Below are 19331 nucleotides of genomic sequence, written 5' to 3' on the forward strand. Positions count from 1 at the left end.
GCTTGTGTGTGGCTTCTGAAGATGATGCATTAATGTGGTAATCCCTGTACATTGCTCTGCATGAAGCCAACCTTACTTTGCTTGTTCTGTATGTTGTTTTCAACTATTTGTGTATTTAAACTAAAGTTCACCTTTTTGGTACTTTGGTTACTTCTAAATACTCTTTTGGGCATATCGACATATTTCTGAAGCATCTATTTTTTTGGAAATTAGAGTGCATTTTGGCAGCATGCCTGCATAAGTTTCTCTGTGATGTGTGCAACAAAGCCCAATGACTTTTATTTATGAATTAAACTTCATATTCAAAATATTTCTTTCTTATACTTTAATCCAAAGTCTCAATAATCCATTTAATGCATTCATGCATGAAGTTTAACCTGAAAAGTAATTTATTGTAAGGCTTAATTATCACTTCCAAGTTTTCTTGTCCACAATATTTATATTTAAAATGGATTGAAATATTTAATGCATAATTGTCTATTTATTTTGTACAGCACGACGATTGCAGCTGACTCCCTGGGAAAGCAGCATTGTCACTCGTCTTTTAACTCCTACGCACTCATTCTTAGCTAGAAGCAGAAGCACTGCTGCCTTGTGTGGGAGTAGTCTGGATGCAGGTAATTCAACTTTGTACAGAATTATGATATTCAAATATTCAGTCATTTTATATATTGATAGACTGTTCAAATTAGTGAATTTATTTGGGTCTTTACAATATTTATGGACACTTGGGAACTGATTACATGTCACTAAGTACTGGTAGGAAGTACATTACATAGTTGGAATCAGATTGAATCAGTACAATTCTACTTAATTTTTAATGTAGTTAAATGCTACACTGTTTACGAGTATGAAGTAGGAATACATTAATTAGTGCTATTAGATTTAAAATCTGAAGGGGATTTGTAGGTACTGGAGTCTAAGCAAACTAAATCTGCTAATTATTTACATTGAAAATTTGGCATTATATAAAATAAAAGGAGCAACACTCAGATATAATTCAAGTAATTATGCAGATTGTTAGCAGTTTAAGTGATTTTTTTTCCATTTTGGGTCACTGAGATCCATGGTTGAAAGGAATGATGAATTAATATGAATTCAATATATCTTTCTTGTTGATTTAGTCCAAAAGTGATTCTTGCATATGAAAGAGGTTGGTGAAAACATATGCCAAATTAGAAAACTACAGGCCTATCACACTTGATCTTTTAAAAATTATTTTAAGCCGATGGGAAAAAGTAGTCAGTTACTGGTGGCTCCAGATTTCTTAGCAAGCGTTAAGTTAGCTGTTCTACATACCAGGAGTATCTCTAATATGAAATAAGTTTTTTACTTTTTTTCCAATTACATTACCAGACTTAAAATTAAAACATGTTGGACATGTCCTCAATTTTAAAAAAACTTTTACATCAGCTATCAGAAGGAGCAAACACTCTCAATATGAATAACTTATGCCATTAATGCATGAAACGGAGAGGTAATTTACAACTTTTGATGTATCTGAGTAAATCTTGTTAGGTGAAAGTTACGTCAATGAATATTATCAATAATGCACCTTTTGAAATGCCCAAATGCAATGGATAAAATGTTAAATTATTTAAGGTTTCTAGCCCTTTTTAGAGTCCTCTGATGTTCCTGGAAAATCAGCTCCTGCTTACATGAGACTGTGGAACGCTCATTTATGCCTCCCATGATCACGTAATCACATGTCACAAAATCTGTGTATAGCAGTGCTGCAGTTTCTGCAGGAGACAGTTTAGGAGGCTCATGACAGACAGCCAGGAGACTGCTCTGTATTTGGACTTTGCATCTAAGGTTGCTGGAACAATGTCTGAAATACTCTGTTGAGAAAAGGGTTATGACTCTCTCTGTGCCTCTCATAACATTATAAACTTCTATTAGGTCTCCCCTCAGCCTTTGATACTCCGGAAATACATCCCAAGTTCTCCAACCTCTCCTTATAGCTCAAACCCTTTAATCCAAGCTGAATCACAGTAAACCTCTACTCCACACTTTTCAAAACTGCTAGATCCTTCTTGTACTGGAACAACCAGAGTGGTATCCAATAATCCAAATGTGGTCTAACCAAAGTAACATCATGATTTCTCGACTGTGGTAGTCAATGCCCAAACAATAAAGGTCAGCATGCCCTGCATCTTTTTAATCCATCCTATTGATTGATTTGCCTGACCATTTTGAGTGAGCCATGAACTGGACTCCAAGACCTCTTTAAATTTTAACGGGCAACTTTTGCTGTCAAGTAGGAGAAATAGTCACATCAGGCAGCATTTATTGTTAGAGAAACATTTAATATTTCAGAAGAGATACTTCCGCAAGGCTCAGCTGTGTAATTATCTGAAAGCAAAAATACAATAGGTATTGGGAAAAGTTCTGACATTTTCTACTTGGCGAAATAAAAATCGTAGCCAACCTTCATCTGATTAGCACATTTGTAAAAATGTTATATTAAGGCTATTAAAACCATACCTACTACAAAGTTACCCAATTATCATATTTTTCAAACTAATCCTTTCCTGATTAAACATGTTTTGTTTTATTAACATTGGCGTTTTAGGACTCGTTAATTTTGAAGTGTAGCACTGAAGCAGGTTGACTGCTTGAGCTATGTATATTGCAAGTTAAATTTTAAGTGCAATTTCAATAACAATCATATTTGAAGTTTTTTCATCTTGACAGTTGCTCTGTTTGAAGTTTTTAATTGCCTTCAGAGTTGTTATATAGTGTTTGTAATTCTTAATATTAAAAGAAGTCTTAATCTCCTGACCTTTTATAGAACAATTTGCTCTTGTTCTTCCGAATACACTCTGCTGCTGATCTGCAACATCTACTTTCTTTATGCATTTTGTGTTCTGGCAGCTGGAAGGATAGGACGTTTACAAATAAATTATGAAATCTCTTATCATCTTTAACAACCTGTTAGCTGCTTGTAGTGCTATTTTATCATTGTGTATGTGTGTGATGTGTTTCCTGACTTTAACTGCACTATAAAACCAAAACCATTTCTGTTTGTTGGATAAGTTGAGAGAGTTGATTTTTGAAGACCCAGAAGTTAATTACATGCAGACCTCTCTGCCTGAAAAATTTTCATAGAAGTAGTTATTGCTAAAGATGAGCTGGACACATTTTCTGCATCTTATTGTTCCATAATAGCAAGTTTATGATTCGCCAAGAAGTAATTGGTTAGTGTTTTCTGGTATCAATAGGTACTGCAAGAAATTACTGTCCGGATTGCTCCATTTTTCCAAGGGGCTTCACTATCCTAGTACTTTGCTGAGAAGCTTGGCATTCAGAAACATCTGGTTATACTTGGGTGATAGCTACCTACTCAAGACACCAAATAGTTTTGGAGTTCATCATATAAGGAGAATAAAATTTTAAGTGTTAACTCTTAATTACCACTAAACAGTCCCTCCAGTTTCGCATATGTTTGCTACAATTTTAATTATTGGAAATTTACAATTTTTTTTACATTAATCTTCATCAGATGAAGGATCACGTTTGGCAAGACCATATATTATCTCCCCATTTCTCATCTCATAATCCCATTTTACTTCCTATTAAACCTGTATATTGCTTTTCCATTTTACTCATTCTCAATTCCCATGTAGGAGCAGTGTACTGGTTTGATTTTTTTGCTTTTCAAAATTCAACTACAAAAAAAAAACAAAATCTTGCAATCTTATTAAGTGTCATATCATTTGTTTGACACCGAAAAAAATCCGTATCAGAAAATTTGAGTGCAGCGATATCTTGATTATTGGCAAAATAAAAAAAAAATTAGATACTTCTGACAAAAAAAAGTTAAAGGAAGTTTTTAAATTAGTTTTCAGTTTGATTTGTGAAGGAGTTTTTCATTTGGAAACTGAAACCATCTTTGAGCTTTGGCAAAAGTAGATTAATGCAACATCAGAAATGGTTTTGGTAACTTTTTGCATTCCTTTCAAGCTAATGCTTGCTGTCTTTTCTCCTCTTATTCTTCACCTTCATGCTTCAACTTCACATAATACTGCAGTTATTCCAATTTGTCCTCGTTCAGCATCTGCCAACTCATCTCCACCAACCTGCAAGAGTCGTCATGCTAGGATGTCTGACTGGCCAAGGCGCGTTGTTAGCACACATGATGTTCGTGGCCGGAGCAGATCAGCTAATCCTGCAAAGGTACACAGCGGTTTCACATTCTTGGTGCAAAACAAAAGCTAGCTATTGACAATATTGTCGCCTTGAATTGCTGTTTGTTTTAAATTATTCTCTGTTTTTAGCTTGCATGAAAGGATGTTTAATTGAAATGGTGTTGTACAAAAAATTCTTTAGAATTTATTACTTGAAATGTAACTTCCAATAAAAGTGTTGGGATAATCTACCTGTGAACAGAACAGAATGAACATTTAAGGTTGATGGTCTTTACAGCATTCCTCTTCAAATTTTCCACATGTGCTTGATTTCTGACAAAAAATTAATCTCAGTAGGTTTGATTTTTGTTTTTTGTTCATTTGAAGGTATTGAACTTTTTTTTATCAAAGTTTTCCATATTGACAAAGTACTAGAAATAGATGTGCCAGGCAGCTTCTTGGAGAAGAAAACAGTTAATATGCTGATGATGTTTAATTGGGAGGAAGCCGGATCTGGGCCGTATCCTCCAAATATCCGGACCTGCCTCTCAGTTTTTTTTTGTACTACCTTACTTTCTATTTTCTATTTTCTATTTATGATTTATAATTTAAATTTTTAATATTTGCTATTGATTTGTAATCCAGGAAGCGCGAAGCGCAGGATCAAATATTGCTGTGATGATTGTACACTGTAGTATCAATTGTTTGGCGACAATAAAGTAAAGTAAGCAATGTTGGTGATACAACAATTCTTTAAATTATGTGGAAAAATAGGGGCAAAGAACAAAAGGGCAAGTATGAACTTGATGGAGAATAGGACACATGGTGAAAATTGTCATGGAGAAGGCGGTGAAGATGATAAAAATGAATTACAAGAAGTATGTGTGGATTTGGAACAGTGTAGGAAAAGGATCAGATTGGGAATGCAATGGAGAATTAAAGTAATAGCTGTGTATAACTTTTGTGTTGTGCTCATAGACTGAATAAACATGTATCACTAACTTGGATAGATTTTTATTGTGAGCATCAAAAGTAGAATACAGAAAATTGAGAAATAAAGAGCTCCTTCGTCTCAGAGTGGAGCCCTGAGTGGTGGAAAGGGAGCAGTGAAAAGGCAGATAGAAACATAGAAAACTTGCAGCACAATACAGGCCCTTCAGCCCACAAAGCTGTACCAAACATGTCAACAGGTCTCCCGTCTTCAGAATTTATATGGGGTGGTGCCACGGAATGAGAGTTGCTGTAAGTGGAAGGTAGAACCAAAGCATCCTGGAAATCGCATCCCTTTGAAAGGGGATATAAGATTGATTGATTGTGCAAATGTATTTTGTACATTGGATATTCTGGAGGGTGATCTGCTTGTGGAAGTTGATGGGTGAAAAGAAAGGGCAAGGGAAATCTCTCGTTCTGGTCATAGGGGAAGAAGTGGCATGAACAAAATTACAGGAAATGAAAACTTACAAATTTGAGAGCCTATCACCTGTTGTGGAAAGGAAATCTATATTTGAAGATAAAATAAAACTTTTGGAATCTCAGTGGAATGTAGTGTCACTTGAACAGTTTTGACTGAGGCAGAATACCTAATTGACTAGAATTCTTAGATATATTGGTGTGAGGGAAAGTTAGGGGTGTATTATTGAAATAATAGTCTGAATGCTGCTTCTGTTTGATCATATAAATTTTGTTCAAAAAGTTGGCTCCAAGCCTGCAAACAGCTAGTCCATTTGGCTTGTTCAAGTAAGAAGACCTTCAAGACACCTTTTATTTTGAGGGACTTTAATTTAAGAATTGTGGCTTTCATTGGCAAGCCCAGCATTCTTTTTCAGTCCTTAATTACCCATGAATGTGATGGCGTGCAATCATTCTAAGCCATTGCGGTCTTTGTGTGAAAATACTTTGAATATATACAATTAGGGGAAAGTTCCAGGATTTAGACCCAGAAACGGTGAAGAACCGGGGATGTGTTTCCAGGTCAAGATAATTTGTGACCTTTAGGGGAGGAATCGTTTAAAAATGTGCCTTACTGGATCCTGGGCAGGACAAACTTGAATTGCTGAGTAAAATGTAATCCATTAACTGAAACATCTGTTGTCAAACAAACCTGATTAATGCCTCTTCAAAAAGTTCCTAGTAGCATACATGCAAACATATTTGACTGTAGTTTTAATGAACTAAAAAGGAAATTTTATTATTATTGTGTATGTGGCCTGGTTATACAGCAATGCTATTAATAAAAACACTGGAGACGGGAGCTAAGTTTCGTGGTTCCTTTACTAGCAGAATCCGAACTCGGCACACACATATAGATCAATACGCGGCTAATAACGCATGCATAATATGCGCCTAATAGCGCATGCACGACGTGTTACTAAAACATAAAGTAGTCCCTTATAATGTAGGCTCGGTACACTCCTCCCCTTTTATTTTAATGGTGTATCAACTTTTTTTTTACTGGGGCACTATGCTAACAAATATGTTTACCCTTAACATACAAACGCCTACCATTTGTTTACTCAGTAACTTAATATCAAATTATAATAAGCCTTTTTTATAAACTTTTGGTCTAAGACCCATGCAAAACTCAAGTCTCTGGGGGTGGGGGGGGGGGGGGTTTGACTTCCCTGCCTCTCCGGGTAACGTCTGTCCTGAAACTTTTGCTTTGGGGAATGAGTCTCCACAGGTACATCAGGTGGGTCCTCAGCACTGATGACAGACTTATCTGTAGATGAGGCTGACGTGGTCACATCAGGAATGTTTGCTTCTATATCTGGGGAGTCCTGGCAAGGTGTTGTTGTGTTTTTCACCTGAGCATTCAGTACTTGGTCCACATGACGTGCTTCTATGTCATGGGAATTCGGGCAAAGTGGTGTTGTGTTTTTCACCTGAGCATCCAGGATTTGGTCCACATGCCATCTCCATATGTTCTCTCCCACCTGTATGCTATACATCAGTGGCCCGTCAATGGCGGAAATTGTACCCAGCTGTCACTTTTCAGTCCAGTAATCATGTGCAAGCACTGACTATCCCACACTGAAGCTCCGTGTTGACTTGGCATTCAAGTGTTTGAACTGTTTGTTTTCCACATCACACCGTACATCTGGTTTGAGAAGATCCATGCGGAACCTCAGGTTCCTGTTCAGAAACCTCATCGCTGGAGTCTGCTTAGTGGTTGCATGTACTGCATTACAATAGGCAAGGAGGAAGTTGTCTATCTTGTGTTGCAGTGATCAATTTTCGCTGTCCATTTTGAATGTCTGCACAAATCTTTCTGCCAAGCCATTTGTGGATGGATGATAAGGGGCAGATGTAAAGTGCTTGATTCCATTGTTCTTCACAAAACTTTGGAATTCTTCAGAGACAAATTGTCATCCATTATCTGTGCAGATTTGTTCCGTATGCCATTCCTGGCGAACATGATCCTCAGAACTGTAATGGTCTTTTCCGATGTGGTTGTCTTCATTTTGATGACCTCTGGCCATTTGAGATGTGCATCGACGGCGATTAAAAAGATAGAGTCCATGAATGGTCCAGCAAAGTCGATGTGCACTCGTTGCCATAGTGGTGAGGGCCACTGCCATGGATGGAGAAGAGCTTGTGGTGGTGTGTTCTGGATCTTTTAATATGCCAAGCAGTTCTTGGTCAAGTCCTAAATCTGTTTATGGATTCCTGGCCACCACACATAGGCACGAGCGAGACTTTTCATCTTCATGGTACCCAGATGCCTCTCGTGCAGTTCCTCCAGCACTCTGGTGTATAGAGTGGGAGGAATCACAACTCGTGAGCCACACGCTAGTGTTCCCTGACACACTGACAACTGCTCCTTCCTCGCTGAGAAGGCTGGAAACAGTGTGTTACCCTGTGCTGGCCATCCCTTTACCGTGAGGTCATACACTTTTGAGAACATAGGGTCATTGCGTGTTTCCCTTTCAATGAGGCTGTATGTCACTGGTAATTGTTCAGCTATTGTTGTGTGAAAGACCTCTGCTGAATCCATTTGTGTAGTTATCTCTGAAGTCGTCAGTAGTAAACGTGACAAACCATCTGTGTTGCCATGTTGCTTTGTCCCCTTGTGTTCAATGTCATACCTGTGACCTCCTAAGAAAAGACACCATTGCTGTAGCCTTTGTGCTGTCATCACTGGAACGCCTTTTCTTGGGTTGAAGATTACACAAGAGGCTGATGGTCAGTCAAAAGGGTAAACTTTTGACCATACAGGTAGTGACTGAATTTCTTGATTCCCCACACGAGGCTTAGGGTCTCTCTGTCAATCTGTGCATAGTTGCGTTCAGCTGAAGTTGGCGTTTTGAGGCAAAGGCTATTGGTCTTTCTGAGTCATCTGGAATCTTGTGCGATAACACAGCTCCTATCCCATGGGGCGAGGTGTCACACGCTAGTCGGATTGGTAAGGAGGGGTCAAAGCATCCTTTCTGAAGTTATGAGTCTTTTAGTTTATTGAGACGCTTTCTCACAGCTCTCAGTCCACTTCCATTGTGTCCCTGTCTGTAATAGTGCAATTAGTGGGTGTAGGACTGTGGATAGGTTAGGCAAGAACTCTTGGTAATAGTTCACTAGACCAAGGTATGCTGTCAGCTGAGACACATTCTCAGTTGGTGGTGCCTTAAGCACTGCTTCTATCTTATCTTGAGACGCGTAAGCCATCCTTGTTGATCACATGCCCACAGTACGAGAGTTCCTTTTTGAAAAACTCACATTTCTGTCAATTAGCTCTGAGCCCATATTCTCGTAACCTGGTGAGCACTTGTTCAAGGTTAGAAAGATGTTCGTCATCATCTTTGCTGGTGACAATGATGTCATCCAGGTAACACTGAGTCCCTGGAATCCCCTGCAGGACCTAGTCCATTGCCTTTTCCCAGACTGCAGGAGCTGATGCTATCCCAAACACCAACCTGTTGTACTGGTAAAGGCCTTTGTGTCTATTTATCGTCAGGTATTTCTTGGATGCTTCATCGATTTCCATTTGGAGATAAGCCTGGGTCAAATCGATTTTTGTGAAATGTTCCCCTCCTGACAGGGGAGCAAAAATATCCTCAATACGAGGTAGAGGGTACTGTACGGAGAACTGGGTTAACAGTCACTTTAAAGTCACCGCATATGTGCACCTTGGTTTTCCTGGTTTTGTGCTGGAGGTCTTCTTCATCACTGCAGCAATAGGCGTGGCCCATTCACTCCAATCCACCTTTGACAGGACCCCAGTCTGCTCCAGATTTTTCAGCTCTGCCTCTACTGTAGGACGGATTGCATATGGCACTGGTCTGGCTTTGGACATGCATTTTCTTCAATCTCAATCCTTGCCTTCATTCCCTGGAATGTTCCTATTCCTTTCATGAACATTTCCTCAGAGGCAGCAAGTATTTGTGACAGTCTCTCGGATGTAGCCTTTGCTCACACATCTAGTGCCTTGATGGTGTGCCAATCCAACTGAATTTTCCTGAGCTATTCACATCCCAGCAACGGTGCTCCTCCATTTTTCAGTACATAGAGGTTCAGCTGCTGTGTTTTGTCTCCGTGGGTCACTGTCACTTAAATTTTGCCTTTCGGATGCACTTTCTGGTCTTCAGCAGTAGTTTAGTTTGTTTCAGAGGTATGTGAGAAAACAGTCGTTTGTAGTCGTGTACAGAGATCACTGTTAAAGCTGAGCCTGTGTCCAACTCCATTTTCAACCTCACGCCTGCCACTTGTGGAGTGATCCATATTACTTTTTGATCATCTGTCTCTTTCATGCTGTGAAGTTGCGGACAGGTCAGTTCACTTTTGTCTGAGTCATCTTCATCAGAACAAATACATTGCTGTATTTTCCTTTCTGGGGTTTCTTGTTTCTCTGTACTTTGTCCTTTTTCTGCTGTTTACCAGCTTTGCATACTCTGCCAATGTGGCCCTGTTTGCCACAGTTTCTGCATTCTTTGTCTTTAAACCAACAGTCAGGGTCATGTGACCTGTTCCCACAACGGTAACATTTCTTCATTTCTGTTCAGTGACATTTTACTTGTAGCATATTCCAGAGATTTTTGTTGTATCTCTGAAGCACCCTGTGCTGCTGTTTCCATTGATATTGCAATATTCAGTGCCTTCTCTAATGGAAGGTCTTGTTCACACAGAAGTTTCTTCTGTGTGGTTTCACAGTGCATGCCACACACTAACCTGTCCCTCAATGCTTCCAATAGACCAGCTCCAAATTGACAATGTTCTGATAATTTGTGCAATTCAGCACAATATTCAGAAATGCTTTCATTTTTCTCCCATAATACTGAGTAAGATGCTGCCTTTCTTTTCATCATTAACGCCATTAGCCTCACATTATAACTCCACTCTTTCAGTGTAAGTTGCCCAGTCTTCAATGCCACTGTCAAATGCTGTAATGGTTCCAATCATCGCCATCTTTGTTATAATAATTTAGCCCTGTTTTCCCCTTGTTTTCTTTCTTTTTTTTGACTCACGTGTCCTTTTTGCTAGCGCAATGAGCGCACTCTGTCTAGATGCGTCTGGATTCTCTCTCTCTCTCTCCTCCGAGTGTCATTATCAACTAAAACACGGCATTCTTATAAGATGTAGGTTCATAATCCTTGTCGCCAATTCGTTGTACATGTGGCCTGGTTACACAACAATGCTATTAATAAAAACGCTGGAGACGGGAGCTAAGTTTCATGGTTCTTTTACTAGCAGAATCCGAACTCGGCACACATGTACAGATCAATACGCCCCTAATAGTGCATGCAACGACGTGTTGCGAAAACATAAAGTAGTCCTTTATAATGTAGGCTATACTGTACAATTATAATTTAGTTATTAGTGATACAATGCGGAGTAGGCCCTTCTGGCCCTTGGAGCTATGCTGCCCCAGCAACCCCTGACAATGCTGATTAACCCTAACCTAACCATGGGACTATTTGCAATGACCAATTAACCTGCTCAGTAAGTCTTTGGACTGAGAGGAAGCCAAAGCACCCGGGGAAGACCTGTGTATTCCACGAGGAGGACATACAGAAGCCATAGCAGTGAAGGAACTGATTGAATGGAAGCACAAAGTGAGTAACTGTAGCTGATTCTGTGCCCATTGGGGTTGTGTTGAGGATGTAGTCACTCACTTCGTTTATAAAGGGATTTATGATGAAATGGGAAGCCTCATATCTATTTTTTTTCAATGATGCAATTAGGGCACCATTGTAAACAGATGAAAGTATAAAATTACAATGCTATCCAAATGCTATATAATAGCACTTTATGGAGTATTAGAGTAGCCAAAGCTGTGGCGGCTGCAGTCCTAGTTAGTACACTGCAGGAAAGATGTGAAGGCTTTGGAGAGCATTTTAACACAATGTTGCATGAATTGGAGCTGTGAGGAGAGGTTGGGCAATTTTGGATTGATTTTGCTGCTATGTCAGATGCTATGTAGAAGTGAAGTAACATAGGACAATACAGCATGGAAGCAGGGCTCTTGGCCCACAATGTCTTTGCTGAACATGATGTCAAATTAAACTAAAACTCTTCTGCCTACATATCTTTCACTTTATATTCATATTCCAATCTCCTGTCATAGCTGCTTTGGTCACTGCTTCAGCAGCCTGTTCGAAATAGCTACCACCCCCCATGTGTAAAAATCATACCCTGCACAACATTTCCTTAAAAATTCCACCTTGCTTCACCACCATGCCCCCCCCCCACACACACACACTGATTTCTGCAAATTTGAGATCATCCACTTACAATTAAAGGGGAATAAAAGAATACATTGTAAATCATGAAAAGAAAAAATCATTGTGTGTCCAAAGAAATTTGAGTTCATGTGCATTATTAAACAAGTGTGGGGAATGGAGCTTTTTGAGCAATCTATTCAGACTTGTTCCCCATAGCTTTACAAATTATTTTTCCTCCAATGTCTCAACAGATCCTCTAGTTCTTTGAATAATTTCATTGTAGTTAAAGACAGTCATAGCTGTAACCACCTTGTAGTTGTGTTATACTTTCACCAAGTGCTTGCGTGTATTTCATAGCATTTTGCATCATTTTGAAATTTTGGTTCCTGGTCCTGAAGTTGCCAAGTATCAGGATCATTTTCCCTTTTTGCCTTACAACCTTTGCATCCTTAAGTTGATAACCAGAAGTACAGGTAAACATATGCATTAGGAGCAGGAATAGGTTATTTATCCACCTACCCTTGCTTCACCATCTAATATGATCATGACTGATCTGATTGTCATCTCAACTTTGCATTTGCATCTCTCTCCAATGATCTTTTGCCTCCTTGCTAAAGAATCAGTATTACCTCTGCCTTTAAAATGGAAAGGCACTGCTTTCATTGCTTCTTAGAGGAAATGTTTCAAAGGCTCTGAACCCTCAATAAATGATTTCATTTAATCTCTGTATTAAAGTTTCATTTGCCCAGTCTGCTGACTTAAAAACTTCTTTGTCCTCTCTTTTTATCCTTTCAATTTTGAGATAATTACACATTTTGAGAGTTTACCCTGTGCATTCATATCCAACACATTAATATATCAACAAAAAGCAGTGGTTTCTCTCCTGTTCTCCTGGAGAACAGTGCTTAAAATTCATCAGTTTGCTACATTTTTATAAGTCAATTAATTTTCTTTTAATTGTTTTTTATTTTTATTGACACCCTATATTTTCTGACTAGCAATTCTCAGAAGATGTGTAACATCTGTTGCACTTCATTCACTCATCTGCTGCCTCATCAAAAAATTCAATCAGCTAAGCCAAACAGGATCTACTTTAGCAATCCATACTGATGGTCCATTAATCCATATGCCTGTATTTTTCCCTGATCATTAAGCAGTGATTCCCTTTACTTGGGAAATGACACTTTGCGTTCATGCTAACTATGCCCCTCATGATTTTATACATCTCTCCTCAGGTTCCCTATCCACTTCTCCTATTCCTTCTTCCCATTCTGCTTTCTCCCCTGTCCGTTGTGCTTCAAGGAATAATGTCCTCACTTGCCCAAGCTCTTCCTTTAACTCAGGATCTCGAATTCAGACGTTCTCATAATTTTCTTTGTACTTTTTCCAACTTAATGACGTCCTTCCTATAAAAGGATAACCAGAACTATACACAGTATTCCAGGTGTAGCTTCACTAATGTCTTGTACAAGGTGTTGCCTGGAAAGGAGGACTTTAGTTTTTGGAAGAGATTGAATAGGGTGATCTTTTTATAGGAGAGGAGGTGAGTGTGAGGAGTTAGAAATGTATAGAACTATAAGAGTTTTAGAATAGATCTATCTACTGCCTGTTAAGCTGCCGACATTTAGGGCAGCAATGAAGGTCCTCCATCTTTGGCGCTGTTCAGAGCTTCCTTCATCTTGTCAGTAGCTCAGTTTTCACTACTGTCAGTCGTGCAAGTTCCAGGTGGGGACTCAGGAATGCCATCACGCTCAGATGTAGAAGGATTCTTCATTGCTGTTTCCATAACAGTTTTGTTTGGACTGGTCTGTCCTCTACCCTTTGACCTGTTTGGCATGGATGACCCTACCATGAGCCAAAACATAAAGCCCTGACTCCAGCCAACATAGCCCTTCAGGTCATTGAAGCATGCAAGCCTCCAAACCACAAAAAGGTTGTGGTCTTCTTAGAGGTTTAGAATAGTTTACTATTTTTCCTGTAATAAGTTTATCAAAAGTAAGGGAGCCTGAGTATAAGGTAGTAGGAAGGAGTTTTAATGGTTCAGTTTAATATCAGAGAATGTATATAGTATACAACCGGAAGTTCTTATTCTTCACAGATATCCACGAAACAGGAAAAGAAAAGCCCAAGGAATGAATGACAGAGACATCAGAACCCCAAAGCCTGCCCCCATGCACAAGCAATGGCAAAAGCATCAAAACCTCCCCCCCCCCCACAAGCAATAGCAAAGACCCCAAAGAGATCTTGATCCAGAGTCCATCGTAAACTACAGTACATCTCAACTTTGGTATCTCAGACAGGCGTTCTCTCACTAGTGAGGGAGAGAGAGAGCTCCTGCAGTAGACCAGCAGTTCTGTCACCTGGATAGGCTCTCTCTCCCAGAGAGAGCGAGAAGATTGCTCGAGTGCAGAGGTCTTCTTCCGATATCAGTGCACACCACCTGCTGTCTCTGTTTCAGTCTCCCGTGACACTTCATTTGGTGATATTGGTGAATAGCTGGGTCATCTATGAAGGTGCATGTCTTCTAGCCCGCACAGTTAGTTAGTCTGAGAATGAGAATCCACTGGATGTGGAGAACTGTAGTCTGAGCTACAGCTGCAGATCACAGCCTCTGACAGGACCCCAGCCACAGAGGGACATGAGGAAAAAAAGAATCAGTCATTTTGCAGATGAGCTGGAAAATGTTGCCTAGGTCTGCCAAAACCTCGAGTCTTAAAGAAGAATTGAAGGGAAAGTTTTTTTTCTACATAGAGGTTTATATCTGGAGCTTGCTGGTGTCAGATACAATCATTAAAGTTTGAAGATATTACGATGATCTAACAAAGTAGGCAGAGCATGGAAGATACAGACATAATGAGGGCAAATGAGATTAATGTAGATGGGCAACAAGGTTAGCATGGATGTGATGGGTTGAAGGGTCTGCTTTTTGTGCTACACTACTCTCTGTCTCTGAGCAACTAGTGGGTGATGTACTAATTCATTTTGTACCTGGTTGCCCACTTGTGCATCAAGTAAGTTCATTACCTGTAATATATGCAGTACCTAAAGAATGATAATTTTGAATTTTTAATTTGATAAATCTTCACTAAAGCACAGCACAATGTCTTTAATGACTGCTGAAGGCAGATTTGAAGGTCGTCTTTAGCTAAAGATTTATCAGTCCAGTGTCTGCATTCAAATGTTTCATCTGTTATGATACCAATATATTTTTCAACAGTAATGTAAAATATGGTAATTTTTTTCTGAAATGATTTTTAATCGTCTTAGATGGACAAAAAAGAAAAGGAGCGAGAAAATGAAAGGGAAAAAAATGCAGCTGTAGCCCTAGCTACAAATACAGCAGCGAAGAGATCATGTTCGCCTTTGAAGGTGAAAAATAAATCACCAATGCCATCTGCAGTTCGGTGAGGAAAGTACAAGTTTATTCTGCTAACTGCAACAACTTTGTTATACAGGCTTGTCAAAATTTAAATATAGAAAATGTGGGAGTTATGATTGGCATTTTGGCGGGGGGTGGTATGAAGTAAGCAACTGATATCTTTGTTTCATTTGTACAGTTTTTCCTTTTGTTTGTAATAGATTATCAACAAAACCAACGACTCCAAAAGTACTTGTGTCACCACCTAGCTCAGTGAAAAATTCAACAATCCAGAGGCCATCTTCTCCTGGGAACGTTCGTCCAGTCAAAGCATCTGAGTGTGAAATAAAGAATGAAGAAATAAGTCCAAAAAATCAGGAGGACGCAGGTAAGCATGCCATATCATACGGTAAACACGAGAAATTATCTAATGTTAGTAGTTAAACAGCCAGTGTCTTTTCAACTCTTGCAAAATCAGAATTTGAAGGTACAAATTTCTAGGAATTCAGAATTTATTTAATATCTTAAATCCATCCCACAACATGAGGGGCTAAAAATCTTTGCGTGACTCTGTTGCCATGCACAGACGTGAATTTAAAAATCTAATGGCTTGTAGCGGTGTGCTACACACAGCACTAAAATAACCACACGTAGTTGGTGAGTTAGAGTTGTGATGAAAGAGATTTATTCAAACTTTGCGGCCTGCTTTAAAGCCTTCCCGTTCCCGCCCTCCCTGGGCGGGACTGCTGTGGGGAATGCATATTCCCAGACCCTTTCCATGCGCGGGATTTTCCCCTGCTGGTGAAGATGGCCTGGCACCCTTTTTGGGGCTGGCCTCTCTGCCAGTGCGCGCCAGTTCGTGTGTGCTAGAAAGTGGGTCACCACATAACCCTCCCCACCCAGAACCGGCGATACCCCCCCCCAATGTCCACAGTCTGGATCGGCCTCTGTTTGGGAGGTCTGCCCCTGCGCCGCGGTGCCTGAGCCTGGACCGGCTGCGCCAAGTCCACATGGGCCAGTTTGAGTCGGTCCACCGTGAAAACCTCCTCTCTCCTCCCCAATGTTCAGCACGAACGTGGACCCATTGTTCCTGATCACCTTAAACGGCCCCTCGTAGGGCCGCTGTAGCGGTACCCGGTGTCCACCCCGTCGTACAAAAAGAAACTTACAGTTCTGCAGGCTTTGGGTATGCAAGTCGGGCTCTGTCTGTGCTGTGAAGTGGGTATAGGGGCCGGGTTACCGAGCCTCTCCCGTAGTCTGTCCAGGACTGCTGCGGGTTCTTCCTCTTGCCCCCTTGGGCTGGTATGAACTCTCCTGGGACGACCAGGAGTGCGCCGTACACCAACTCAGCCGACGAAGTGTGCAGATCCTCTTTGGGCACTGGATTCCGAGCAGGACCCAGGGAAGTTCGTCCACCCAGTTAGGCCCTTCCAGCCGGGCCATGAGAGCCGACTTCAGGTGACGGTGGAAACGCTCCACTAGTCCGTTCGACTGTGGGTGGTAGGCAGTTGTGTGGTGTAGCTGCGATCCTAAAAGGCTGGCCATAGCTGACCACAGGCTGGAGGTGAACTGGGCGCCCCTGTTGGAGGTAATGTGGGCCGGTACCCCGAAGCGGGCTACCCAGGTTGCGATCAGTGCTCGGGCGCAGGATTTGGAGGTGGTGTCGGTGAGCGGGACTGCCTCTGGCCATCTGGTGAACCGGTCTATCATAGTTAGGAGCTACTGCGCTCCTCGTGACCCTGGCAGGGGCCCCACGATATCCACATGAATGTGGTTGAACCTCCGGTGGGTGGGTTCGAACCGCTGCGGCAGAGCCTTGGTGTACCGCTGCACCTTGGCCGTTTGGCACTGCACGCACGTTTTGGCCCATTCACTGACCTGTTTACGAAGCCCATGCCACACGAACCTGTTGGCGACCAGCCGGACGGTTGTCCTGATGGAGGGGTGCGCTAAGTTGTGAATGGACACGAAAACCCGCCGGCGCCAGGCTGCTGGGACGACGGGGCGGGGTTGGCTGGTAGCTACGTTACATAGTAGGGTCCTCTCACCTGGGCCTACGGGGAGGTCTTGAAGCTGCAAACCAGAGACTGCAGTCCTGTATCTAGGGATCTCATCGTCTGCCTGCTGTGCCTCCGCCAGTGCTGCATAGTCCACCTCCTGGGACAGGGCCTGTATGGTAGGTCTGGAAAGTGCATCCGCCACGACGTTGTCCTTTCCCGAGACATGCCGGATGTCCGTCGTGTACTCGGAGATGTAGGACAGATGTTGCTGCTGGCAGGACGACCAGGTGTCGGACACCTTCGTGAACGCAAAGGTAAGTGGTTTGTGGTCTGTGAACGCGGTGAAGGGCCTACCTTCGAAGAAGTATCTGAAATGCTGGATTGCCAGGTAGAGTGCCAATAGCTCCCGGTCGAAAGCACTGTATTTGAGTTTGGGTGGTCGTAGGTGTTTGCTGAAGAACGCCAGGGGTTGCCAGCGACCCTCGATGAGTTGTTCCAGCACTCCACCGACAGCTGTGTTGGATATGTCCACCGTGAGGGCAGTAGGAACGTCCGTTCTGGGGTGCACTAGCATCGCGGCGTTTGCCAAGGCTCCTTTGGCTTTAACGAAAGCGGCGGCAGCCTCTTCACCCCAGGTAATGTCCTTGCCCTTACCCGACATCAGGGTGAACAGGGGGCGCATGATTCGGGCTGCTGAGGGGAGGAAACGGTGGTAGAAATTCATCATACCCACGAATTCCTGCAGGCCTTTGGGTCGGGGGAAGTGGCGGGCAGAGGGGTTGCCCCATCTTTAGTAATCCTGTGGCCCAAGAATTCGATGGTGTCGAGTCTGAACTGGCATTTGGCCTGGTTGATTGTAAGGCCGAATTCGTTCAGGCGGGAGTAGAGCTAGCGGAGGTGGGACAGATGCTCCTGCTGACTACTGCTGGCTATGAGGATGTCGTCCAAATAGATGAATGCAAAGTCCAGGTCGCGTCCCACCGCCTCCATTAGCCACTGGAACATCTGAACAGCATTCGGAGGAATTCGAGAAGTCCGAACAGGGTGATGAGTACTGTTTTGGGGATGTCGTCCGGATGTACCGGGATTTGATGGTATCCCCGGACGAGGTCTACGTTGGAAATGATCCTTGCGCCGTGTAGGTTTGCTGCGAAGTTTTGAATGTGCGGCACAGGGTAGCAGTCTGGCGTTGTAGCCTCGTTCAGTCTGTGGTAGTCACCGCATGGTCTCCAGCCCCCCATTGCCTTGGGCACCATGTGCAGGGGGGAGACCCATGGGCTGTTGGACCATCATATGATCCCCAATTCCTCCATCTTCTTGAACTCCTCCTTCGCCAGTTGGAGCTTGTCCAAGGGAAGCCTTCGAGCACGGGCGTGGAGGGGTGGTCCCTGGGTCGGGATGTGGTGCTGTACTCCGTGTCTGGGCATGGCTGCCGTGAACTGCGGTGTCAGTACTGATGGGAAATCCGCCAGGACCCTGGTGAATTCGTAGTCGGGACAGCGTGATGGAGTCCAGGTGTGGGGTTGGCAACTTTGCTTCACCCAGGGAGAACATTTGAAAAGTCTTGGCGTGGACTAATCGCTTCCCTTGCAGGTCGACCAGCAGGCTGTGGACTCGCAGAAAATCCGCCCCCAGGAGTGGTTGGGCCACGGCGGCCAGTGTGAAGTCCCACGTGAACCGGCTGGAGCTGAACTGTAGCCGCACCGTGCAGGTGCCGTAGGTCCATATTGTGCTGCCATTTGCGGCTCTCAGGGTGGGTCCCGGTTCTCTGTTGCGGGTGTCATAACTCGTTAGAGGTAAGATGCTGATCTCTGCTCTGATGTCGACCGAAAAGCGGCGTCCCGACTGCTTGTCCCAGACATACAGGAGGCTGTCCTGATGGCCAGCCGCCGTAGCCATCAGCGGCGGCTGGCCCTGATGTTTCCTGGGAACTTGCAGGGTGGTCTACAGCGGCGGGCCTCTGTGCCCCACCGCTGGTGGTAGAAGCACCATTGTTCATTGGGCTCCTCACTCCCGTCGCCGTGTTTTGTAGGCTCTGCTGCCGGGCCTGGTCTGGTCTGCCTTTGGGCATGTGGCTTGGTGATCTGTGAGACAGACGCCCCTCTCCTTCTTGGCATTCCACAGCGCATCTGCCTGGGCCACCACCTCCCAGGGGTCGCTGAAATCTGTGTCGGACAGCAGCAGGCCTACG

General features: G+C 42.7%; 1 protein-coding gene across 3 annotated transcripts in view; it reads left to right on the top strand.

Annotated features, from left to right (window-relative positions):
* The window catches only part of map7b (microtubule-associated protein 7b), a 177333-nt gene that overhangs the window by 95053 nt on the left and 62949 nt on the right, over positions 1 to 19331 (top strand). For 2 of the 3 annotated variants that reach the window (XM_072277751.1, XM_072277739.1), the window contains 4 exons: positions 495 to 617; positions 4034 to 4179; positions 15050 to 15186; positions 15362 to 15528. In XM_072277751.1, coding sequence (XP_072133852.1) covers positions 495 to 617; positions 4034 to 4179; positions 15050 to 15186; positions 15362 to 15528 — 573 coding nt within the window. The remainder of the gene's footprint in view (positions 1 to 494; positions 618 to 4033; positions 4180 to 15049; positions 15187 to 15361; positions 15529 to 19331) is intronic. The other variant, XM_072277744.1, reaches the window with a different exon arrangement.

The sequence above is a fragment of the Mobula birostris genome, chromosome 2 (genome assembly GCF_030028105.1).
Source record: "Mobula birostris isolate sMobBir1 chromosome 2, sMobBir1.hap1, whole genome shotgun sequence".
Taxonomy (NCBI): domain Eukaryota; kingdom Metazoa; phylum Chordata; class Chondrichthyes; order Myliobatiformes; family Myliobatidae; genus Mobula; species Mobula birostris.